The sequence below is a fragment of the Lithobates pipiens genome, unplaced genomic scaffold, assembly GCF_037356315.1.
Source record: "Lithobates pipiens isolate NorthernLeopardFrog02 unplaced genomic scaffold, aLitPip1_a1.2 Scaffold_16, whole genome shotgun sequence".
NCBI classification, from domain to species: Eukaryota; Metazoa; Chordata; class Amphibia; order Anura; family Ranidae; genus Lithobates; species Lithobates pipiens.
The window spans coordinates 568,867,201-568,894,611 of record NW_027507748.1 but is presented as its reverse complement, the minus strand read 5'-3'; the positions used below and the strand labels follow the sequence as shown (position 1 = coordinate 568,894,611).

Here is a 27,411-nt window from a genome sequence, read left to right as displayed (position 1 = left end):
GCAGTGTTTGCTGTATGGCATAGGACTAATTGGGTTTGCTCCCTGAAATTGTCCTTTTAAAGGACTTCTCCAGTTTTATTTAAAATTGACATAGCATTAATAATAAAGACATATAAACCATTCCACATTTTATTGTGGTTAAACTTGCATTTCTCTTCTGCACAAAATACATTGCAGCCACAGAAAATGCCAGCATCCTTATTTTTCCACTGTAATATTTTACTGCACTTGTTTTTTTTCTTTGGTTTAGATGTTGAATCTCTAAAGTAGGGATAACCTGAACACCCCCCAGTTCGGTTCGCACCAGAATTTGCGAACAGGAAAAAATTTGTGCGAACACCATTAGTCTATGGGACACGAACATGAAAAATCAAAAGTGCTCGTTTTAAAGACTTATATGCATGTTATTGCAATAAAAAGTGTTTGGGGACCCGGGTCCTGCCCCAGGGGACATGTATCAATGCAAAAAAAGTTTTAAAAACTGCTTTTTTCAGGAGCAGTGATTTTAATAATGATTAAAGTGAAACAATAAAAATTTAATATTTCACTATATATCGTGCCTGGAGGTGTCCTTAGTATGCCTGTGTACCATTTCCCGGTGGTTGTGGGGGTCTGCGGGCGGGGGGCTTATCAGAATCTGGAAGCCCCCTTTAACAAGGGGACCCCCAGATCCTGGCTTCCCCCTCTATGTGAATGGGTATTGGATACACTGTATCCCTACACATTCGCCAAAAAAACTGTCAAAATTTATGGCAGCAAAACAAGCTCAAGTATAACCTGACTTCCCCACCATCTTTAGGGGACTCTTACCTTGGTGACCCTAGATTTCCCCCAGCATATAAACACCCAGAAGCATTCCAACTCTGGACTGAACACAAATTAATCAAGTTGGGTGACTTTGTAGCAGGGACGAAATTTATCACATTTTCAGACCTACAAAACCGATATCAGTACCCAGATGATGAATACTATCGCTTCCTACAAATTCGACATTTTTTCCTAGTACATTATCACAACCCCACCCCGGACCCAACTACCCTGTTTGAAGATATATGTTTTAACTCCCCTCGACAGAAGGGTCTTATATCAATAGTCTAAAAATCTTTAGAAGCGGTAGATGAGTCCCAATGGGAACAGGAACTGGAACTGGGAGAGGGTGCGATAGGCTGGAATATGTGTAAAAGCACTAAATCTTTGACAATTCGAGAGACTGCCATTAAATTGATGACTCAATGGTATTCTACTCCGGCATGCCTACATAGAATCTACCCCCTCAAACCCCCCCCCCCCCCCCGACTGTTTTAGAGGCTGAAATCAGTTAGGCACTCTTAAACATATATTCTGGGAATGTGAAATAATTCAACCAACTTGGAGGGAGGTGGTGGGGTTACTTGAGAAGTTAGCTGGTCAGTCATTATCCTGCTTTTCCAACCCCCCCCCCCCCCAGACATCCCCAGGCCGCTGCTGAGGCTGATTCACTCAATATGCATGGCCATGCACTGGAAAATAGCCTTACATTGGAAGACACCCGTTGTCCCCTTTTCTCAGGTCCTATCACGCACAGACCATACGATGCTAACCGAAAAGATTTGTCATACTCTACAGGATTCTATTCCTGCATTTGACTTAAAATGGAACCCTTGGTTTCTATTCAGACTTTGAGATTGACCATGTTTTGTTCTTTATGTATATATTTTTTTATTTTTGTTCTTTTTTTTTTCTTATTATATGTTTCTTTTGAGGAAGACCTGTTTCATACTTAGGCCCCTTTCACACATGCGTATGATATGTCCGTATTTCATCCATCCGTTTGCGGATGAAATACGGGCATACATTCATCCCTATGGGATAGCGGGTGTCTGCGGATGAACATCCGCAGACACCCGATTTCCTCCGCCTCCGCAACAGTCCGATTCTGCAGACGGAGGAAAATCCTATTTTTCTATCCGTCTGCAGAGCGGATCGGATGAACACGGACACACGGTCCGTGCTCATCCGATCCCCATAGAGGAGAGCGGAGAGCTGACAGGGCGGTCCCTGCACAGTGTGCGGAGACCGCCCGGTCCGCAGCCGGCTCAGCGGGGACAACGGAGCGATTCCCCGCTGAGCGAGCGGATCATCACGGGGCGGATAATTACTGATCCGCCCCGTGTGAAAGAGGCCTTAACCTTCACCGCCTACAGCTTTTCATCTGATGTAGATGTAAATATTTGGGTTTCATTTGTATAGGCATGGAGATGAGAATATGTCATATACCTCTCTTGTTTATGGCTAAGTTATAGCTTCTATATCGATAGATGTCGTTATTGACTTGGTATGACATTTTTGTTTTTTTTTGTGTACATTTCAATAAAAGCTTTTTGAAAACAAAAAAAGTGCCAAAATGGTAAAAAAAAAAAGACAGTAGACAATTAGGGGCATATCCTTCCGAAAGGTCGAAAAAAATTAAAATGGAAAGAACTCCTCTTCCATGGGAGGCTCCCGCTGACTGTAGGCTTTCTGCATTGACAGCTGTTATATAGCTGAGGGCGGGACCACCCGGTGATGTAAACACGTGACCCCACCCCTTCTGACGTCATGTGGCATCACATAATGTCAGAGGGGGCGGGGTCATCTTTTTTACGTCACCCCATATACCCATTTACACCTAGGGCCGGGATCTGGGGGTCCCCTTGTTAAAGGGAGCTTCCAGATTTTGATAAGCCCCCTGCCCGCAGACTCCCATAACAACCGGCAAGGGTTGTGGGGATGAGGACCTGTCCTCATCAACAGGGGGACAAGGTGCTTTGGGAGGGAACCCCAAAGTATCCTCCCTATGTTGAGGGCATGTGGCCTGGGACGGTTCAGGAGGGGGGGCGCTCTCTCATTCCCCCCATTTTCTTGCGGCCTGCCAGTTTGCATGCTTGGATACGGGTCTGGTATGTATTTTGGGGGGACCCCTATGCCATTTTTTTTTTTCATTTTGGTGGGGGTTCCCCTTAATATCCATACCAGGCCCAAAGGGCCTGGTAATGGACTGGGGGGATGACCCATGCCGTTTTTTTCAATTGTTTTTATCTATATTGCCAGGATCCAGCAATACGTTACAGCCGCGAGCAGGTTTAAATGAAATTTTTTCCTTTTTAAAAATGTAATTTTACTGCTCTCATTCATAAAACTATGTACGGCTGTCATGTAAGCGGCCTTACATAGTGTGGGTTGTGGACTCTGAGCCATGATTGGCCAAAGGCACCCTGCCTTTGGCCAATCATTGCTCTCACAGCAGAGCGCGCTGTGATTGCGCAAAGTATGCTAGTCAGGAGCATGCGTTAGACTCGAATCGCAGGCTCATCCCTACTCTAAAGTGATAACTGAGGTTTAATGTTTTATATTACAAAAGTAAGACTGTTCACGCTAGTAAGTTTAAATTAAAGAAGAACCAATAGCTAGTCACGCTTAGTCTTCTTTTTCTTCTTTCTTCTTTTCTTTCTTTTTCTTCTTTTTCTTCTTCTTTTCTTTCTTTTTTATCAATTTTAATCTAACCATAAACTTTGGTCTGTTAGGAGACTAAGGCTACTTTCACACTGGGGCGTTGGGGAAGCTGTTTTTGTGGAGGTTTTCGGCTGCTAGCAGGGTGCTTTTAACCCCCGCTAGCACCTGAAAAAGGGTTAAAACTGCCAGCGGTTCGACAGCGCTGCCCATCGATTTCAATTGGCAGAGGCGCTTTAGGAGCGCTGCAATCATGCGGCTTGCAGAACTGTTTTTGTTGCCCTGCCAGCGCACACCTCCAGTGTGAAAGCACTCAGGCTTTCACACTGCAGTGAGAGGAGAGGCTCTTTACATGCACTATTTTTAGCACTATAGCGCCTGTAAAGAACCTCAGTGTGAAACCAGTCTTATGGCCAAAGCTTTTTTTGGCCATGCTGTCAGAAACCATGAAATCAGACTGAGACAGACGTACAGTTAAATCACACTTTTTTAATAATAAAAGTAAAAAGAACAAATGTAGTCAAATCATAGCCAAAGTTCAGTAACCAGAACGGATCGTCAGCCAAGCCAGGAGTCAGGGATCAAAGTAGTGAAACGGTAAGCAGGATCTGTAGCCTGAAGGGATGTCGGCAAACCAGTCTTTAAAACGGGAACGCAGGAGATAGTTTCTTGTGATGTGACCAAGGCAAAGGCCGAGCTCCTCTGGACAGCTTAAGTAGGTAGGACTGACGAGCAGGATCACCTTCAGCTGGGTGAATGTGGAGAGAGATGGGAGCTGGCAATTAGCCGACAGCTGAGTGGCCAGCTCAGAGAAGGAAGGGCTGAGCCCAACCCTGACAGATGCTTCTTTTGCGGGTCACAAGAGTGCACTTGAATGCTCTCCTGTGACCCAGAGGTGGGACAGCTGCAACATCACAGCAATACTGCAACGTTGAGGTGAGTTTAAAGGTTTGTTTTATTTTTTTTAACTCCCAAGCTCCTCCTTTTTAAATTATAAAGCGGAAAGCATTTCTTAAATCTGTTAAGAGCAAAAAAATAACTTTTTTGATCCTGCGCGAAATGCTTTGAGCTTGCAATTTCCTCTGTACTTATCACCCAGTCAGCTATAAGCCCTACCCTGTTGGCTTCTGTGGACTACAGAATACCGGAGATGTTCTTTAGTCAGAACATGCTTCCCATTCTAGAGTGCCAACTCTGTTCCTCTTTAGATTCAATACAATGAGTGAACTTATCATCCTAGGACATAAAGTGTGTTACTGGCAGGATCATCGGGTTAAAATGGAAAAAAAACAGCCTAAAAAAAGGAAAACAAATGCCTCCACCACATCTAATGACTGTAAGACAATGCTCGGCAGGAGGGATTCCCGCATCAACACTATCTGTGTTGATAGTGAAATCGAGCAATTTTTTTTGTTTCCTGCAACCTATGATTGCAGGAAAGAAATTCGCTCTGCCTGGGTCAGTTGAGAGCAGTTGCCTCACTAGGGAGGGCAGAGGGTGCCATGACTCCAAATCATTATCCTTTGCTCCCCCAATTAAATGAATCTGACACTGGGATCATGGGCGTCCACAACTCAGGGCCAATAATGGGCAGAAATAGGGATTATTTAACCACTTTTGGGTGCAGGTGAAATGATCTACCGCACTGCGGCTCCCAACAATTAAAGTCCTGGCCTCTTCTGTATCAGTACACTGAGGTAGGCTAGGGCTTTAATTTAATTGACAGGAGCTGCAGTGCAGTAGATCACTCCGCCTGCAACCTAAAGTAATATTGACCTTTATGTCCCACACCATGTTGCCCAGCTCGGTTCTGAAGAGGAAGGCACACCACCAGTCCCTGGCTCTCGGTTCAGGAGCATGCTGCAGAAGAAGCACCGCACTGCACTCAGTTCCCAGGCCCCAGGTAGGAGAAGTTGACCGGACCTGGTGCTGAAGGAGACAGGGTTGCCACCTGTCTTGATTCACCTTGTAATGGAGCCTGCAGCACTGATTCCCTCTGTCCTCTCCTTCCCGCTGCTGTGGGGGGAAAGGGGAGTTACTATGCTTCAGTTTGTGAATGAATGGTAAGCTGCTCAGCACAGAGCACTTCCCATTCATTCACTTTGCAGTGCAGCTGAGGCTGCAGAGAAAGGGACCGGGAATCTCTGTCCTCAGTCCCTTTCTCTGTCTGAAAAGTGAGAGATTAGGGGGGATAGCAATCAGGCGGGTCAGTGTAATGGTCAGTGTAGTGGTCATGTAGGTTGGTCTAGTGGTCAGCTAGGTCAGTGTAATGGACAGGTAGGGCAGTGTAATGGTCAGTGTAGGAACGAGGTAAGTCAGTGTAGTGGAGCAGTAAGTCAGTGTAGTGATTAGTGTAGGAATCATGTAGGTTAGTGTAGGAATTGAGTAGGTCAGTGTAAGGGTCGGTGTAGTGTACAGGTAGGTCAGTGTAGTGGTCATTATAGGAATCCAGGTATGTCAGTGCGATGGTCAGTATAGGGATCGGGTAGGTGAGTGTAGTGGAAAATAAAACGAAGTAAAATGTGTAACAAGACCTCTGGAGTGCATTCTATTCTTAAAATCAAAAAGGCTGCCCTGTTTTCAGATGATGTCCTCTAACTGCAGCTTGTGATTTGATTCCTTAGTTGCCTACTATCTTTCTTCTGCTACAGTGGATGCTACAGAAACTGTATAGGAGTTAGCAATTCTGATCATATCAGTCTACTCATTGCAATTCTTTTGTGTCTTTCAGGTGTATTGAGCAGAAATTCAAGCGATGCCCTGCACTCCCTACCACCAGTGTGATTATTGTATTTCATAATGAAGCCTGGTCAACTCTTCTTCGGACAGTGTACAGTGTTCTACATACATCCCCTGCAATCCTGCTAAAAGAAATCATTCTTGTGGATGATGCTAGTGCAGATGGTAAGGCAACATAGTCATTGTCAACTAGTTTACTTGAAAGACTGTTCTATTTGTCCCACACACCGCTTGAGTGCTTCCGTCCTATACCACCTCCTCCAGTTTGAATATAGATATTAGATATTATAGCCGCATATTACAACCAAGAACTAGGCAGGACTTGTTTGGCTGCAAAGCTGGAACTGCAAATGGGAAGAGGAGCCGGCTGCTCCATCTCCCGTATCTTTACCCAGTTGCTGGACAGACGCATTCCTCCATCCAAGCTCATCCTGTGCAGAAACAGGATCGTCAAAGTCAGTCAACACTTGCTGCATTTGCCATAAGACCTCCGCATCCATAGCTGCGGATGAAGAACACTGTTACTCTGCCACATTGCTGACTCTTCAGCCAGGATTTTAGGACGGTTGGCTGGTACCTCTGGATAGTCCCAGGCAAAAGGAACGCAGACCTGCTGCTGAGTAGAATCTAGCAGCCATCTGTAGGCAATCTCCAGCTCCCATCCCTGATTGGCTAGAAACTCCAAATCTTTCAATGCCCAGGGAACTCCTGAGACCCTCAGTATCCGTTCTCTGTATTCCAAGATTTCCAGACGCTACTCCAAATTTCTCCCAAAGTTAGGGTCCTTGGACAGCCTCTTTAATAACAGCACCAGGCCACCATAGCTAAAGCCTTCTGTTGGGGTGTCGCCCGCTGTCCATGGACACACTTGGGCTACATACCAGCGGAGGGCTCTGTAGCTCTCGTCAAACTGCATCTCCGCTTGGACCAGCCTGGTTAACTCAGCTTTCCATTCCTTGTTTGGTTGTCTCCCCAAAAACACAATTCGCACCTCGTACTAAGACCAGTACCTTTCCTGGTAGGAGGGGAGAATTCCCTGGTGTCACTGCTCACGGTCTATCGCATCCTTTCAGAAGTCCCAGCGGACAGAGTCATGCCATCCTAACAGAACCTGCTCTGGCACTGGTCCCCTGTGCTGTATCCGCATCTCTAGCAACCTCCTTCGTAATTCCTCTTCCATTGGGGCTGGTATCTGTACCTCTCCTCTCCTGCTATCCAGACCTTGGATCCAGGTGGAGGTTTGTCTGTCCCAGACTGCAGGAAGCATCTCACTGCTTGCCACCAATGTAATAGAATGTCCCACACTCTGCTTGAGTGCTTCTGTCATATACCGCTTCCTCCAGTCTGAATATAGATATTAGATATTATAGATTAGATATTATATTATATTACAACCAAGAACTAGGCAGGACTTGTTTGGCTGCAAAGCTGGAGCTGTTTATTTAACAAGTACAGAGGGCGCAGAGTTCAGAGGTGTGCTGTGTATAGCTTCCGCACATCTCTACTCTCTCCTACCTGGCCTGGCTCTAGTACCTCCCTGTGTAGGCGGCTCTGCCTCGTCGAGACCATTCTTTCTCTCTCTCTTGACTTTTCCCGGCCATGAGTGCGTGTAGGGATCTGTTACATCCAGGAGCTGCTGAGAGCAAATCTGTCCCTTGTAAACACAGAAGGCTTTTGTGTTTACAAGTGACATTTGGGAGTGGGAGCAGAGGGCAAGAGTTGGAGATAGCTGAATGGAGTTCCGCCATGTACCGGCTGCAAAACTAGGTGCCAGAGTCACATGACAAGGCTTGGCGAGCCAGATTTTACCCACGGACTTGTGTTGGACATATGTGAGTTAGAGTATACAATACGGTTTGCCCCAATTTGTCCTCATTTGATGCAGGGTAACATACAAAGGAGAAGAATGTTCAAACCCTAATGCCCCGTACACACGAGAGGGATTAAGTCTGACAGACCTCCAAAGGAGTTCCGCCGGAGTTCCGACGGAGTTCTGGCGGACTTTTCGACCGAACGGACTTGACCACACACCATCACACCAAACTCCGACGGAGTCGAACGTGATGACGTACGACTGGATTCGACGTAGGAAGTTCCTAGACAGTAGCCAATAGCTGCCCTAGCGTCGGTTTTAGTCCGTCGGAGTAGCACACACACGAGCGGATTTTTCAAAGGGGACCGGGTCCGGCGGAGTTCCGTCAGGAAAATTTAAAGCATGCTTCATTTCTAAAGTCCGTCAGACTTTAGCTTCGCTAAAGTCCGTTGCAGCCCACACACGATCGGATAGTCCGCCGGACTCAGTCCGTCGGAGTTTGGATGTCGAAAAGTCCGCTCGTGTGTACGGGGCATAAGTCTCCTTTTCCTTCCTATTTTATGTTCACCTTGAAATATACAGGATACATGTGCCAAGGAAATGAATATCCAAGGTAATCCATGCAAATATTTAAGCAGTATTCCTTGTTCAGCAATATCCTGCGGTATAATTATTTGCAATGCTAAATATGACTTGTAAATAAGTTTGTGTTGTTTGGGATGCTGTTGCCATGTGTTAAATTTCTGCCATTCCTTCATTCTTTGACGTTTAAAGAAAAAAGTGCTCTTGCGCAGCACACCCCTCGCCCCTTCTTAGCCCTTGCCCTATCTATGGCCATAGAAGGGGAAAAATTGCAAATATAAAGTAACTAAAGGAAGAAGAGTAGGAATAAAAACAAATTAGCGCTTAGTTTTAATAAGGGTTTATTAATTGCCCGGTAGTTTAGGGATGGTCCTGACACAGTGCAGGTGTTAAATAAGATTTCCTGCACTTCTTAAACTGCTGCTAGATGTCAATCCAGTGGAAACTTGGTGGACATGTCTCAAATGGGTACACAGTAATAAAAACTGTTCTTTAGCACAGTGGAAACAGTTTGGAAGCCTTGTCAAGTGTTCATTGCTGTTTCCTTGAACATTTGTTTTTTTTTCTCCTTATTTCCTTTTCTGGGACTGGCTATTACAACAACAGTATATGTAATGAAAATCATTTTTTTAACTTTTTAAACCAGAAATAACTGCCCTTCCCTCCAATGATGCAATGTCTTTTAGCACCCTTGATGGTGACGACAGTTTTGCATGGTCATCTTCCAGGTTCAGGAGCTTTAGTCATCTTGATTTGGCATTGCCGGGATGACATAACTCATGCATATGCATGGGTTTTTTATTCACCCCAGTATATGCCAAAAATATACTCTGATCAGCACATGTGTACATTGTTAGAAAGTTTGCAGACAGACAGGTAAGAATCCTTTATTGCAGAAGATTGCGCTCAGACGATTTTAGCATTTTCTAATGTTTTACTTAAAGTTCCATTTTAACATCAAGTTAAAGGGGTTGATTTACTAAAATTGGAGAGTACAAAATCTGGTGCTGCTCTGCATGGAAACTAGCTTCCAGTTTTTTTTTTGTTTTTTCTTGTCAAAGTTTAAAATGAAGTTACAAGCTGATTGGCTACCATGCACAGCTGCAACAGATTATACACTCTCCAGTTTTAGTAAATCAAACCCATAGTGTTCCTGGGTTGAAGGCTGAATTCTCAGCACGTGAAATCCCCTAGTGCAGCCTTGTTAGACCACTTGGTTTTTTTCTGCCATTTATTTTTATTTTTTTCCGTTTCTGCAGTTGCCTCTGCCCAGACAAATTTCTAGGTGTAGTCCTATTTTTCTGCCTTGCTGTGGCAGTAACCAGGTATCATTCATTACTTGAGTACTTTTTGCTGCACAACATTTAATGACAGATTCAAATGTCTCACATTTTGTAGCAAAATTAGCTACTCCAGCTGGCCTGCCAGGGCTTTTCTGACAAGGCTAGGTTATCAAGTAGCCAGTGTTCCAGAGACGATTAAAGGTATTTGGTTTCTTGAATTAGATTGTGACAAAGAAGTCCATTTTCTAATTTTGTTTCACAAAGAATGAAGAGAACTGAAAAAAGTTTGTGTCTTTATTTTCTTTTTTGTGTGTGTGTGTGTGTATGTATGTGTGTATGTGTGTGTGTGTGTATATATGTATGTGTGTGTGTGTGTGTATATGTATATGTATATGTATATATATATATATATATATATATATATATATATATATATATATATATATATATATATATATATATATATATATATATATATATATATATATATATATATATATATATATATAAAATTTATATTTATAAAAAATATTTTACATATATACAGTGTGTATTCATTAACACAAATTGGGATTTTAACAAAATGTTGTATATGCTTAAATCTACAGATTACCTGAAGGAGGAGTTGGACAACTATGTGAAGTCTCTGCAGATAGTCAGAGTTGTACGACAGCTGGAGAGAAAGGGTTTAATCACTGCCAGGTTGCTAGGTGCCAGTGTTGCTACAGGCGAGGTGCTGACCTTCCTGGATGCCCATTGTAAGTTAAATTACATCTGCCACAGTTGATTTTCTCATATCGTGAAAAGAGAGCTTGATGTAGACCTCTCTCCGCTTAATATACTGCAGTTTTAGGCCAGGTCAGGATTTCTGTGCACCATCAACTTTTGTCCATTTGCGTATCCTGTGGCTGACTGCAAAAAAAAAAATCTTGGCTCACTACGGCTTTATACCAAATGCCTTCTAAAAAGAAATCTCATCAGGTATGTTTGAGTTCAATTGAATCCACAAAGAACAACTGTGTACCAGTGACCATTCAAATTCCCTATTCCACCAAAATTCATTGCGCTGACTGTTAGTCTGTAAAAGTATTTATTTTTATTTTTTATTATTATTTATGCTACACTTTTTCCTCTTATTCGTTAAAGCAGAGTTCCAACCATATTTTATTTTTATATGAATCAGCCCCTTGCTGCATTTGGCATAAAAAAAAAAAAAATTTGTCTTTTGTAATCTGCCTCTTCCGGGCCTTGGCGATGTATGTCATATCCTGCGTGCCTTGGCTCTTGGTAGATGTGTGTCATCATTCCCAGGAGTCACTGGGCATCACCGCAGATAATAATCCTGTGTAGAATGCACATGCGCGAGATCGGGAGGTGCATGCTGGGTAGCTAGCAGCACCTTATACCGGAACAGAGTCATAGTGGATTTCACATGCCCACAGTGAAGATTGAAGCGCTCAGGAATGCACAAAAACAAACGTAATTAAATGGCGATTTTATTACTCGCATGCTTTACAGTATTTAATTCCTAGCAGCAAAACGGGTGATAAAAAAATAAATATAAAATCATATCCACAGGCCAAGTCATATTAACCACTTAATCCCTGGATGGATTTACCCCCTTCCTGACCAGGCCATTTTTTGCGATATAACACTGCGTTGCTTTAACTGACGATTGCACGTCGTGCGACATTGTGCCCAAATGAAATTGATGTCCTTTTTTCCCACAAATAGAACTTTCTTTTGGTGGTATTTGATCACCTCTGCAGTTTTTATTTTTTGCACTGTAAACAAAAAAAGACCAATTTTTAAAAAAACTATATTTTTTACTTTTTGCTATAACAACTATTCCCCCCCCCCCCCCCCCCCATGAAAAACATTTTATAAATCAGTTTACGCTGATATGTATTCTTCTACATATTTTTGGTTAAAAAGAAATCGCAATAAGTGTATATTAGTTCACACCAGTGTGGTCAGTTCCAGGGCGTTCCAGTTCCAGAAAAAAGATTAGAACATGCTACATTTATCCTGCACTGGACTGTACTGGAAGGTGGTAAACGCATCAAAAACGCACCAGAATGCACTGGAACGCATCAAAAATGCACCGGGCCCCAGTACAGTGAAAAACAAAACGGAAATAATAAGAAAAAAGCATCTGGAATGCATCCTGAAATGCATTGAAAAAGGGTCTGGAAAAGATTTGGAGGGCGTTTTGTGGTGTGAACCAAAGGGGTAATAATTTGACTTAAATTTTTTTTGCTTATTAACAGCTGGAAATGATCATGAGATTACCCCAAGCATAACTTGCAATTCAAAGTGGGTGGTATACCTCTTTTAATGTACTTTTCCCCTACAATATACAAGGAAAATGTTTTGCTTCTCTCATACCAGAGAGATGTCTGTTCTCATAAAGACACTAGCAAAACATCTTTCCTTCTAGGAGCAGGAGGAGTTCTGGGCTGTTTTTACAGCTTTTCTTGCCAATGTCCAATTCCCCTAAAGGTGGCAGTATAACCCAATGGTTCCACCACCACCTTCCTGTATCTTGTAATGTATGATTAACCACTTCAGCCCGGAAGGATTTACCCCCGTAATGACCAGGCCATTTTTTGCTATACAACACTGCGTTGCTTTAACTGACAATTGTTTGGTCGTGCAACATTGTACCCAAACAAAATTGATGTCCTTTTTTTCCTACAAATAGAACTTTATTTTGGTTGTATTTGATCACCTCTGCAGTTTTTGTTTTTTGTGCTATAAACAAAAAAGACAATTTTGAAAAAAAACACAATATTTTTCACTTTCTGCTATAAAACATATCCAAAAAAATGTATTCACCAGTTTAGGCCAATATGTATTCTTTTACATATTTTGGTAAACAAAATTGCAATAAGCATATATTGATTGGTTTGCACAAAAGTTATAGCGTCTACAAACTACGGGATAAATTCATGGACTTTTATTGTTTTTACTAGTAATGGCGGCGATCTGCAGCATTGCGGCGGACAAATCTGACCCCAAGTGACACTTTTTTGGGACCAGTGACATTATTGCAGTGATCAGTGCTAAAATAATTCACTGATCAATGTATAAATGACACTGGCAGGGAAGGCGTTAACACTGGGGGGGGGGGGGTGATCAAGGGGTTAATGGTGTTCCCTGGGTGTGTTTTAACTGTGTGTGGGATAGGCTTACTGGGACAACACAGAGATCGCTGTTCCTGATCACTAGGAACAGCAGATCTCAGTGCTGTACCCTGTCAGAACGGGGATCTTCCTTGTTTACATAGGCAGATCCCTGTTCTTCCTCTCTGTACTGGGGACAGTGGACATAAAATCCCTGTTCTTCCTCTCTGTACTGGGGACAGTGGACATACATCTTTTTGTTACTTTTGGGTTAAATGTAATAGTTGCATATTTGGAACATTCTACTTTGTGATCCCCATGCTATAGGTAAGGAACAAAACTATTTGCAGCTTAAAGTACCCCTGTATTACAAATATATTGGTGTCCTACTTCTACATTCTGAGGTCTTATTTAGCCTCCCAGGAACCAAAGACCCCAGGATTCTCTGATATACAGATTGCAACACTTCTACTAGTTGAAGGTGCCCTACCCCTTTTGCATTACCTATTAGTCCACCAATATGTTGGGAGGATATACTGATCCATAAAAGGTACGGAATTGGGTGGGTCAGCCTTTATACTGTTAGAATCTACTTCTGAGAACAGCCTGGGGGCTCCAGAGGAGACATCAGAGGATGTCTACAGATATTGACGGAGACATCAGAGGACATGTACGGATATTGCTAGGTCCCTGCACTTTAGTCCTGGGGCCAGTATAGGAAGATGAAACAGAAGTATGTACCTTACCTTTTACCCCAGAATAGAACTTTTTTTTTTTTTTTTTTTACGAGGACACGTCAGCTTTTGTCACGTCATGAAAAAAACTCTAACAGTGTATCAGGAGGCCAAAACGTTTATTACTAGTATTTCAGGAATGTGGATCTCCTGTTATGTGGAACCTGTTATTTATGCGTTCTATTTCCTTATGTAGAACCTGTTATCTATACGTTATATTTCCTTATATCGCCCTCAACTGTGTTCATCATCACTGTGAGCTGAGTTCCTTTGATCCGGTTTAAATATTAGGTGTGCTACTGGGAATTATTTTCATTGCAGCTGATGGGACTAGTTTACTAAAGGAGTTGAGCCTTCACACAATATACACTATTGTGTGCACATGCACTTCAATTATACAATGATGTGAAAAGCAAATTTCTGTTTTTACTTATTTTATTAGCACATGATAGGATAATTGAAGTGAATGCCCACTCAGTTTAATTGTGTGAAGATTCTCAACTCTTTTTTTTAGAAGTCTTTTAATCTATGTAAAATATCAAAATCTAAAGGACAGACACCTTTTGAGCCTTTTTTTTTTTTTTATTTGTGTATAGCGCAGTGACGGTGCAAAGGACAAAAAAAACCATAGCAATAGGCAAACTAATTTACAAATCTGAGACATCCCTGAATTGAGAATTTTGTTTATTTCTGTTGAATATATGCATACAGATTGTGTATCGGCAAACAACCAGAACAATGTTTCTATCCTGCACCTGCATAAGTTTAGCACATAAATTGACAAGACAAAAAACTGGGATTGGTTTTCAGGAAAAAGCAGCACTCGTTCCATACATTTTCTCCCACTGAGTTTTTAATGCACCCTTACAGAAATCGTGTAATAAAAGAAATACTGAGGTTGCATTGCTGACCTCTCCCGACTCCCTGAAAATGCTATCCACCTTGCTGTCTCTGTCTTCAGTATTCTGGACCAAGCATGCAGATCAGGAAATTTAAATGTATGTTAGAGCTCTTAATATGCCTAATTGCTGTAGGTCAGTGACTGAGAAAGTACTGAAGCCATTGGCTCAGAATGACAGACCATAAACTCCTTTTTTTCTTTTTTTTTCGATGGTGCAGCCCGTATACTTCAATCTGGACAAGTTTTGTTTGAAACTCTTTCACACGGGATGGATCCATGATGATCCACCCCGTGGATATCCGCTTGCTCGGCGGGGATCGCTCCATCAATCCCCACTGAGCAGGAAGATGACAGGTCTGTCTCTGCACACTGCGCAGGCACGGACCTGTCAGAGCGCCGCTCTCTCCTATGGGAGATCGGATGACGACAGACCACAGAGTCCATCGTCACGTGATCTGATCTGCAGTTGGATGGAAAAGTAGGTTTTTCCTCTGTAACACTTTTTTGGATCGGAGCAGGTCGGATGTCAGCGGACATGTCACCGCTGACATCCGACGCTCCATAGAGCTCTATGGAGCATCCGTTCAGGTCCGCCTAAAAAACTGACTGGCGGACCTGAACGGATCGGTCGCGTGAAAGAGCCCTTAATATGCAAATAATTTTTACAGACTGTCAACAAATGTTGGCTGTCACCCACAATCGAAATAACCTTCAGCCCTCTTCTTAAAATCTGACCCTCAGGTTGACATTAGTACCTTTTCCTCTAGATGGCAAAGTTGAGTTGCATCACTGTAGTCCCAAAATCTACATTGGGTACCTGGGGGTCCAAAAGTTCCCCTGGGATTCTTCCAGACATAAGCCTTATAATGGCCACATACGATTTATTTAAATCCACAACCTGGGTGGAATATTATCGATTTATTTTGCATTGGTGGACAGCACTAAGATACTTTATTCATGAATACTATTGTATCTTATCCATTGTTCGAAATCCACTTCCACATGTGTGGCATTATTATTGGGTTGTTATTGGATATCGATCGGAAGGGAAATCCTATCTTTTATCAAAGCTTGCATGACCACCATTCAAGTAGTGGCAGAATATCTGCACGAAATGTGTCTGTGTAGCCACTAATCACATTCAAAGTGTTGATTTGAATGTGGCTGCTGCTGTTATTTCCCCACAGCTGAGGCAGGCCATAGATGATGTGATTTTCTTTCCTGCAACCATGGGTTGTAGGAAAGAAAATTGCTTTATTTCCCTTATCAACAGAGCCAGTGGTGATGGGGGATTCCCTCCTGTGGAGCTATTGTGTTCTCCTGGCTGGGGGGCGTGAGTAGCCATTCCTGCCAGGAGAACACAGTGATTATTGCTAGCGGCTATAATCGCATGTAAAGATCTGGCTTGCTGGTTGTACCTAAGTCGATCCATCTTTTCAATCAATTGGCCTATCCATAGATGATTTGAATCTTCGATGCTCCCTGCTGAATTGGCCGAGATTTGAACTATCTATGACCAGCTTAAGAATCCAATTCATAGCTGCCCTTTGAATCTCATTGGTGATTGAATGATATCAGAAGCATCTCACACTGATGCTCTCATCATAAACCCAAAGCCTGTCAACACAGGCCCCTTATGATGCTATGTTTACATTGTGTCTTGGCTAGCACTGCCTTTTGTATATGTGGTTATATATGTGACATATTATGTGTTGTCTTTACACAGGTGAATGTTTCCATGGTTGGCTGGAGCCTCTCTTATCCAGAATTGCTGAAGATTATACAGCTGTTGTGAGCCCAGATATCACAACTATTGATCTGAACACTTTTGAGTTTTCCAAGCCAGTGCAGTACGGCAAGCACCACAGCCGTGGTAACTTTGATTGGAGTTTAACATTTGGTTGGGAGTCTATCCCCATCCATGAGAAGGAAAGGAGAAAGGATGAAACCTACCCCATTAAGTAAGTATTTTTAGATCTGAGGTTTGCATAACCAATGCTTCATTTTACAACATGTAGTGGTGTTCAAGGCCTTGCCTTTGTGGGCAAGCCACAAAAGTACATTGGTACAATGCCCAGAGATAGGAGGAGATTAACAATACCAGGTGCTTCCTTCTCTGTGCCTGGCTGTCTTCCCCACAGTGTTGTTGATGCCTTTGTCTGCATACACTGCAATAAGGGTGTAGCATCAGTAAGTGTATTGTATAGGCTCCCTAGGTGTACACAGTAGTTGGACATGCATGCTCATTCTTAGCACCTCAAATCTGTCTAGACAATCTTTGCATCCTATAGTAGTCAAACAGAAGGGATCTGCTGCCATACATGTGGGTTTGTCATCTGCTCAGATGGATGATTGAAATTCTACATGGCCAGCTTAAAAGGTACCAAAGAGGAGCTGCCATTACTGACTTTATTCTTTGTGAACCACTGACTTGAAACAAGCAAACCCAAGGCTAACAGCTGAGAGAGACTGCATGCTTATAGGAAAACTAAATTGGTTTTAAACTGCTATGTTCTAAATATTCGAACCATGCAAGGTTTTTAATGAAGTCAAACATTAAACGGCACTACAACACTTTTTAAGCCTTTACTAGGTCATGTCATACAGGTGAATGAGTATTCATCTTGGTGAATTGTATATATGCACAGGTACAAGAAGGGGAAAAGCATGCCCCATTACCAAGGTATCTATATAAGTACAGGTTATCTATGGTATGTTGAATTGCTGGGTCTCTTTCAGATGGGTGACTAAAGGATGGTAGAAACAGGTAGCTGCTCTGTGGTTTTACCGCCCTCCGCCTTCCCACCCGAACTGTAAAATAACAGTTGGACAAAGCTGCTCACATGCTGTAGCTACAATGCAATGTTATAACAATTTTTATAACAGTATTTTTTGTCCTTACATCAATTAATACATAATAAAAGAGCATCTTTGCAAACCACTGCACGTCCCCTTTTAAAGCATGCTATATACAGTTGTGCTCATAAGTTTACATACCCTGGCAGAATTTGATTTCTTGGCCATTTTTCAGAGAATATGAATGATAACACGAAAACTTTTCTTTCACTCACGGTTGGTGTTTGGCTGAAGCCATTTATTATCAATCAACTGTGTTTACTCTTTTTAAGTCCTAATGACAACAGAAACTACGGGAATGACCCTGATCAAAAGTTTACATACCCCAGTTCTTAATACCGTGTATTGCCCACTTTAACATCAATGACAGCTTGAAGTCTTTTGTGGTATTTGTGGACGAGGCTCTTTATTTTCTCAGATGGTAAAGCTGCCCATTCCTCTTTGCAAAAAGCCTCCAGTTCCTGTAAATTCTTGGCCTGTCTTGCATGGACTGCATGTTTGAGATCTCCTCAGAGTGGCTCAATTATATTGAGGTCAGGAGACTGAGATGGCCACTCCAGAACCTTCGTTTTATTCTGCTGTAGCCAATGACTGACCGACTTGGCCTTGTGTTTTGGATCTTTGTCATGTTGAAATGTCCAAGTACGTCCCAAGCACAGCTTCCTGGCTGATGAATGAAAATGTTCCTCCAGTTTTTTTTCTTTTATAACATACTGCATTCATCTTGCCATCAATTTTGACCAAATTTTCCTGTGCATTTGTAGCTCACACATCCCCAAACATCAGCGATCCACCTCCATGTGTCACAGTAGGAATCGTGTACTTTTCATTATAGGTCTTGTTGACTCTCCAAATTAGGCGTTTATGGTTGTAGCCAAAAAGCTAAATTTTGGTCTTCTCACACCAAATGACTTTGTGCCAGAAGGTTTGAGGCGTGTCTCTGTGCTGTTTGGCGTATTGTAAGTGGGATACTTTGTGGCATTTTCATAGTAATGGCTTTCTTCTGTCGACTTGACCACGCAGCACAATAAGGAGGCACTTGAAGAGAGATAGGCATTTGGAAACAGCCACACCACATGTTTTCAGAGAGTCCTGTATTTCACCTGAAGTTATTTGTGGGTTTTTCTTTGCATCCTGAACAATTTTCCTGGCAGTTGGGGCTGACGTTTTAGTTGGTCTACCTGACCGTGGTTTGGTTTCAATAGAACTCCACATTTTCCACTTCTTGATAAGAGTTTGAACACTGGTGATTGCCATTCTTAATTCCTTGGATCTCTTTTATATCCCTTTCCTGTTTAATACAGTTCAACTACCTTTTCCTGCAGACCCTTTGGCAATTCTTTTGCTTTCTCCATGACTTAGAATCCAGAAACATCAGTGCAGCACTGGATGAAAGATGCAAGGGTCTGTCAGGAGTCCAGAAACTCATTGACCTTTTATACACACACACTAATTACAAGCAAACAGATCACAGGTGAGGATGGTTAACTTTAATAGCCATTCAAACCCCTCTGTGTCAACTTGTGTGCATGTTATCAGACCAAAATCATGAGGGTATGTAAACTTTTGATCAGGGTCATTTGGGTCATTTCTATTTTCATTAGGATTTAAAAATGAGTAAACACAGTTGATTGATAATAATTGGCTTCAGCCAAATGCTAAGAATGAGTGAAAGAAAAGTTTTTTTTGTGTTTTTTTTATTAATATTTTCTGAAAAAGGGCCAAGAAATCATAAATTATGCTAGGGTGTGTAAACTTATGAACACAACTGTACATTCTATACATTAATAAAGCAATCACTTAAGGCTTGTTTTATTATGACCAGTCTTAAGACTTTCTAGTATTCCACCATTGGTGTGCAACATGTTGGTGCCACGTAGGCTTTAAATACTCCTTGATATATTAATTGCCGTTTTTTTTCAGGTCTTATCTACAAAATCCAGCTGGTAGTATGCAGGCACTCCTTCCCTCAGGGTGACTAATAGCAGCATTTCTGAAACACTCACTGGTGATCTGCAAAAGTCATGGGACGATTATATTTCTGGTGCTTACTTGGACCTATCCACTTGCTTTAAAAGGAAACCATTGTATATGTTCTGTGGTTGCATTTTATGGTAAAGTGGTTTTATAGACAAAGTATAACACCAATATCTGCAGGTTAAACTATAGGTAGATCAATCACTGTGTGCAAATCATGTGGCACTGTCATAGGGAATTGTACATTGAAAAACAATCATGGAGAAGGGGCGTTGCAGTCTACTAAGCAAAAATGCGCAGAAGGCAGCACTGAGTACACAGCAGATAGGCGCATCTACATCTCATTGTAAATCTGTGTTATGTAGGGCAAAGCAACAAATTGCCTAAACTTTTATACCCCCTTTATATTTTTAGGGAGCTGGTGTTTCACTCACCTTCCTCCCACAATGCATCTCTGTGTGCCTGAGTGACCAGTCCACCCTTATTATTATGGTGGTGGGGTTAAAGGTGAGGGTTATCAGCCCTGTGCGAGGTTTGGTGCATGACAGCCATGGCCTCCTCCTTTGCTCTTATCTAACACATTGGCTGAACTTGCCCATGAGCTCCCAAGGACTTGAATGGGGCTCTACTCCAAGTGTCTCTAGTCTTGGGATATATCCTCATTTAAGTCTATTGGAGCCTAGTGTCAATACTATAGACAATTTCAATCCAATAGATGAACTCAATGGAAGAACTTGTCAAGTTGAAGCAGGCAGGTGGAGATTTCTAGGCTGGTTTACATTAGGGGGACTAGCAAGAGTGGGTTTGTGTACATATTACTAAAATGTGCATGTGTTCTTTTAAATGTATGATCAAACAATCTAGGTAGGGGGTGCAAGCTTAATACAGATATAAATAAATAAATAGTGTGAGTGTTGGAATTGTGCCTGCATTTTTGACCAGCCTCCGTCTATGCCCAGCTTTTTAGGTGATGTGGCATTGCGAGTGTGAGGGAACAGAGGGTGTGCCTGGACTGCATGGCTGAGATCACTGCCAACACACAGTGTTATCTTGGCTAATTAGCGCTGTAGTTTATTGCCTACACACCCCTGTCTGACGTCGCTAAAATCTTCCACTTTGGACCTCAGTCCATTCTAAATAGAAACACAAATGTTACAGTGAAATTTTTCATTACAAATGAGGCTTGTAGTGCAACTAGTAAAATCACCTAGACCTAGAAGAACAGTTCAGAATAGGGGTGAAATTTATTTTATTTAGCTTTTTGTTTAAAAAAAAAAAAAAAAAAAAAAATGTAATACTAGATCACTGTACTATCAGAGTACAGTTAATTTTAATGCAAATATGGCAGAAAACAACATGAAATTTGAACTCTTTAATGCACGCTATGCAAAGCATATCTCTGAACAGTCACCTTTTCAGCCTGCAAAGCTGTGTGACTTTGATAGCACACACACTAGCAGCTCACATGTCTCTAGTATCGCATTAAAATGATCTTGGCTAACTTTTGTTGCTCCCGGGAAATATCCAGCAATATAGGTTGAAAAAAAAAAGAAAAACACTTGATCCCACTGAACAACTAACCCATAAACAGGAATAATATATACGTTAGATTTTTTTAAATATATTTGTGTGTGTATAGATACACAAATATATATAAATATATTTAAAAAATATATATATTATATATATATATATATATATATACATATATATATACACACACAAATGCACCTTACTTTTATTTTTTATTTGTTTTTCTTTATATTATTATATTTATGAATATTTTGTATTTTATTTAACGTGTTTTTTTGTGTGTGTGTGTGTATATATATATATATATATATATATATATATAATATTATAGTGTATGCGTGTGTATAATTTTATATATACACAAGCACCTTATTTTTTTTATATTTGTTTGCTTTATAGTATATAATTTTAATATATAATTTTATACATACACATGCACCTTATTTTTATTTTTTTTATTTTTGTTTGCTTTATAGGATTACATTTCTGAATATTTTGTATTGTATTTCATTTAACATTTGTGTTGTTTTTTATGTGTGTGTGTATATATTATACCTACCTCATGTTGGTATACATTTGCCTGCTGCATAGGAGATGTTCTGCATTCCTCTACACTAGCAAGAATGTCTACTAAATGCAGTGACTGATGTGAATAGGACATTGTTCTTCATAAAATTGCTGCAAAATATGTTGGCAACACACAAAACGGGATTATTGGGATCATTATTAGAAATATGTGCTTGGTGCAGTCTTATGCTATGTGAGTTTTTCAGCTACTTCATAGAAGCGCATAGAAAATGCTGCTATTGAGACAGCAAAGGGAATTTAAAGCACACAATTGCAAAATGGATGGTTTAATTGTAAATAAATATGGTCTATGATTATTGAATATCTTTATCTTCTAGGTCTCCAACACATGCTGGAGGTCTCTTCTCAATCTCGAAGGCTTTCTTTGAGCACATAGGCTCATACGATGATCAAATGGAAATCTGGGGAGGAGAAAATGTGGAAATGTCTTTTAGGGTATGTATTTCCCACAGGATTTGTTTGTCATTGAAACTTGGCATCCCAGTTTACTAACAGCCTCATTCAGTGAGGACCCCTTAATGCTGCAGTGGAACTATACTTGTTACCTGTTTTTTTTTGTTTTGTTTTTTTGGGGTGGGGTTCAGTTCTTTAGCCATCATAATCGGTGTGAGTTCAATGGATGGCATAGGGAAGGGTTTAGATCCCTTTTGGGTTATTTTTTGGGGTCTGTGTACCATTGGGCAAATTTCCCATTCACCTCCTGTCCAGAAACACAGCAGAAAGTTGAGATTTCCCAAACTGGGGGGCAATTTCTGATTTTTAGACAGTTGTCCTTAATTACTTAATAATTCTTGCCAAGGTGAGGTGTCAGAAAACAGGTACCTGCTCCAAAAAAAACCCCAAAAAAATACAATTAAATATGTTAGAAGAGTGGGGGCAATTAGTGGTGCTTTCACTTTTCAGAGGAGGCAGTATCCATCTCGGGCTTTAAACTGTGGTGTTGTGTTTTTGTTTGTTTGTTTTTTTTATCTTTTGTGATGGGTTTTCTTTAAAGTGCTATTAAACCCAAAAGCGAACATTTATTCTATTGTCTGCTGTTTCTCAACAGAACAAGCTGTCCTACAGATGTAGCAGGTAGAGGGTTAAGCTAAATCATTTATCACTGACAGGGTTGCTTTCAAGACTGTTGCTGTAACTGCTTAGAAATTGTTAGCGTAACCACTTCAATACCAGGCACTTTCACCCCCTTCCTGCCCAGGCCAATATTCAGCACGGTCGCTATTTGAATGACAATTGCGCGGTCATGCAATACTGTACCCAAACTGAGTTTTTATCATTTTGTTCTCACAACTAGAGATTTCTTTTGGTAGTATTTAATCACCACTGGGTTTTTTCTTAATTTCTGTTATAAAATTTGGAAAATAAATAATTGTTCTTCATAAATGTAGTCCTAAATGTAGACTGCTGTAGTTGTTCCAACATATGAAGTGTGGAAGCCCTTGGGTTTGTAAGGTAGCTTATAGTGTGGATTTGTGATGAGTAAATTCAAAGGGTTAATCACCTGCTGTCACCTAAGCTGTTATTAATCTCTAGATACAGAGCACCCACTTTATTAGGTACACTTGTTCAGTTGCTTGGTAACAAAAATTGCTAATCAGCCAATCACATGGCAGCAACTTATGCATTTAGGTATCTAGGAGTGGTGAAGACGACTTGCTGAAATTCAAACTGAGCATCAAAATGGGGACGAAAGGGGATTTAAGTCACTTTAAGTAACTTTGAACGTGGCATGGTTGTTGGTGCCAGACAGGCTGATCTGAGTATTTCAAAAACTGGTGATCTACTGGGATTTTCACACATAACCATCTCCTATGATTTACAAAGAATGGTCCAAAAAATATATCCAGTAAGCAGCAGTTATATGGACAAAAATGCCTTGGTGATGTAAGGAGAGAATTGGCAGACTGGTTTAAGATGATAGAAAGGCAGCAACAGTAACTTAAATGGGTTGTAAACCCTTGTGTTTTTAAACACCTGGCAGTCATCGCCCCCCCCCCCCCCCTTTACTTACCTGAGTCCCTTCATCTCTTCGGCGGGGACGTGCTGTCCCTTTCTCCATGGGGTCCCGGCTCTTGATTGGATAGATTGATAGCACTACAGCCATTGGCTCCCGCTGCTTTCAGTCAAATGCCAGACTTGGGAGCACGCCAGCAAGGTAACCCCCTCAGGAGAGCGCTTCTCCTAGAGGGTTTATCTGATGCAGGGAGGAGCTATGAGAGCCACCGAGGGACCCCAGAAGAGGATGTCCGGGTCCACTCTGTGCAAAACGAGCTGCACAGTAGAGGCAAGTATGAAATGTTTGTTTAACCACTTAAGGACCAGGCCTCTTTTTCGGACTCGGTGTTTCCATGTTTAAAACAGTTTTTTTTGCTAGAAAATTACTTAGAACCCCCAAACATTTTATATTGTTTTTTTTCTAACACCCTAGAGAATAAAATGGCGGTCATTGAAATACTTTTTTTCACACCGTATTTGCGCAGCGGTCTTAGAAGCGCACTTTTTTTGGAAAAAATTCACTTTTTTGAATAAAAAAATAAGACAACAGTAAAATTAGCCCAATTTTTTTTATACTGTGAAAGATAATGGTATGCCGAGTAAATTGATACCCAACATGTCACGCTTCAAAATTGCGCCCGCTCGTGGAATGGCGTCAAACTTTTAGCCTCAAAAATCTCCATAAGCTACATTAAAAAAATTCTACAGGTTGCATTTTTTGCGTTACAGAGGAGGTCTAGGGCTAGAATTATTGCTCTCGCTCTACCGATCGCGGCGATACCTCACATATGTGGTTTGACCACCGTTTTCATATGCGGGCGCTACTCACGTATGCACTCGCTTCTGTGCGCAAGCTCGTCGTAACGGGGTGTTTTTAAAAATAATTTTTTTTTTTTCTTATTTATTTTAATTTATTTTATTTATTTTTACACTTTTTAAAAAAAATAAAATAAAATGGATCACTTTTATTCCTATTACAAGGAATGTAAACATCCCTTGTAATAGAAAAAAGCATGACAGGTCCTCTTAAATATGAGATCTGGGGTCAAAAAGTCCTCAGATCTTATATTTGGGCTAAAATGCAAAAAAAAAAAAAAAAAGAAAAAGAAAATCTGACATTTAAAAAAAAATATATACCTTTAAGAGGTATGGGCGGAAGTGACGTTTTGACGTCGCTTCCGCCCTCCTATGGTATAGAGATGAGTGGGGGCCATCTTAGCCTCACTCGTCTCCATACCCAGCAGACTGAAGGACCCGATCGCCTCCGCCGCTACCGACGGCTCCGGTAAGCGGCGGAAGGTGCGGGAGGGCGGCGGGAGGGGGGGTGGCACCTCTCCCGCCGCCGATAGCGGTGATCTCGCGGCGAATCCGCCGCGGAGACCACCGTTATCGTACAGCCGACCGCCGCCTGAAGAGATGGATATCTCGGTTGTGGCAGCAGCTGCTGCCGTTACCGAGATATCCCTCTTCAAAAAATGGACGTACATCGTCGTGCGGCGGTCGGCAAGTGGTTAAAAAAAACAAAAAAAAACGATCCTTTACAATCACTTTAAATAACCACTTGTTACAACCAAGGTATGCAGAATAACATCTCTGAACGACCAAAACATCGAACCTTGATGCAGATGGACTACAGCAGCAGAAGACCATACCGGGTGCCACTCCTGATAGCTAAGAACAGGAAACTGTTCACACAGACTCACCAAAATTGGACAATAGAAGATTGGAAAAATGTTGCCTGGTCTGATGGCTCTCAATTTCAGCTGCAACATTCAGATTGTAGGGTCATAATTTGGTGTAAACAACATGAAAGCATGGATCCATCCTGCCTTGTATCAACGGTTCAGGCTGGCGATGGTGGTGTAATAGTGTGGGCAATATTTGTTTGGCATACTTTGGGCCCCTTAGTACCAATTGAGCATTGCTTAACCACTTCCCACCCGGCCAATGTATATATACGGCGGGTGGGAGCCGCCTGCTCCTGATAGGACGTTCAGGAACGTCATTCAGGAGCAGCGGGATCGCGCGTGCGCGCGCCCGCGCAGCGGCGCGATCCCGATGTGCTCGTGTCACCCGGACACGGCACATCTCAGATCGGCAGGAGGGCTCTGTGATTGGCCCTCCTGATCACATGACGGCCGTGTCCAATCACGGCCGTCATGTGATGTAAACAAACAGCCGGTTGCTAGGCAATCTGCTCTCCTCTCCTCACACGGAAGTCACCGCTGAGAAGAGGAGAGCAGAACGCTGCAGCCGGCTGATGATCAGTGAGTATGGGCTGCTTTTCACAGCTTTTTACTCACTGATCATCAGTGTAGTGTAAACACACAACACACCACACAGTGAAAACACAGTCCCCACATATGTCCCCAAAACACACATGTCCCCAAAACATACATGTCCCCAAATAATAAAAACACATGTCCCTAATAATAAAAACATGTCCCCCACATATGTCCCACTAAAATCACATGTCCCAATGATTATCTGCACACATATGTACGTGATCACCTGCACACATATGTACATGATCATTTGCGTACATATGTCCGTGATCACACAAACCAATTATTATACACTTAACGGAATTTTTTTTACCAAAAACATGTAGCAGAATACATTTTGGCTTAAATTTATGACAAAATTTGATTTTATTGGATTTCTTTTCAAATAGAAAAAAGAAAATATTGTTTTTTTCCCAAATTTCCGCTTTTTTTGCGCTTATATCGCAAAAAAAAAAAAACGGAGTCGTGAATAAATAACACCAAAATAAAGCTCTATTTGTGCGAACAAAATGATAACAATTTCATTTGGGTACAGTGTAGCATGACTGCGCAATTGTCACTGAAAGCGCTAGAGCGCTGAAAGCTGAAAATTGGGCTGGGAAGGAAGGGGGTGAAAGTGCCCTGTATTGAAGTGGTTAAACACAACAGTCTACCTGAGTATTGTTGCTGACCATGTACATTCCTTTATGACTACAGTGTACCCATCTTCTGATGGCTCCTTCCAGCAGGATAATGCACCATGTCTAAAAGCTCAAATCATCTCACCACTGGTTTCTTGAACATGACAATGAGGTCACTGTACTTCAATGGCCTCCACAGTCACCAGATCAATATGGACCAAAATCTCTAAGAAATTTTTCCAACACTTTGTTGAATGCCACAAAAAATTAAGGCAGTTCTGAAGGCAAAAGAGGGTCCAACCCAATACTAGAAAGGTGTACCTAATAATGTGGCTGGAGAGTGTATAAATAATATGTGTTTGTTTTGAAATGTTGAAAGTTTTAAATGCTAGTGCAGTCGAACTACTTGAGTTACGTTTTTACTGTTTATAGCAAGTGGGGTAGCTGATACCTAGATAACATTTGCAGAGATCCAGAGCACTTCACAACAGTTGTCTAGATTTATTTCCCTTCATACATGGAAAAAAACACTGACCCAGTGAATGCTTTGAAAAAAAAATAATAATAATTTATATACATTTTCCTTTTCCAAAAAGGTCTGGCTGTGTGGAGGTCAGTTGGAGATCCTACCTTGCTCTGTAGTGGGCCACGTTTTCCGTACAAAGAGCCCACACACCTTTCCCAAAGGAACACAGGTGATCACTAGAAATCAGGTACGCCTAGCAGAGGTATGGATGGATGATTACAAGGAGATCTACTACCGGAGAAACCAACAAGCTGCAAAAATGGCTAAAGAGGTGAGTGCTGAGGAAAGAAACGTGGTTCTTGGTAATATATGTGCATAAGTGTATGTATGTATATATACATATATTTATTTATTTGACCACCGCTAAGTCAGGGCTCAGAGTTCAT

The 27,411-nt window shown here is 41.6% G+C and overlaps 1 protein-coding gene across 4 annotated transcripts in view; it reads left to right on the top strand.

The window, feature by feature from the left end:
• Positions 1–27,411, top strand: part of GALNT6 (polypeptide N-acetylgalactosaminyltransferase 6) — a 103,891-nt gene that overhangs the window by 56,661 nt on the left and 19,819 nt on the right. For all 4 annotated transcript variants that reach the window (XM_077483704.1, XM_077483701.1, XM_077483702.1 and 1 more), the window contains 5 exons: positions 6,200–6,372; positions 10,494–10,643; positions 16,372–16,606; positions 21,917–22,034; positions 27,096–27,296. In XM_077483704.1, the coding sequence (XP_077339830.1) occupies positions 6,200–6,372; positions 10,494–10,643; positions 16,372–16,606; positions 21,917–22,034; positions 27,096–27,296 (877 nt within the window). The remainder of the gene's footprint in view (positions 1–6,199; positions 6,373–10,493; positions 10,644–16,371; positions 16,607–21,916; positions 22,035–27,095; positions 27,297–27,411) is intronic.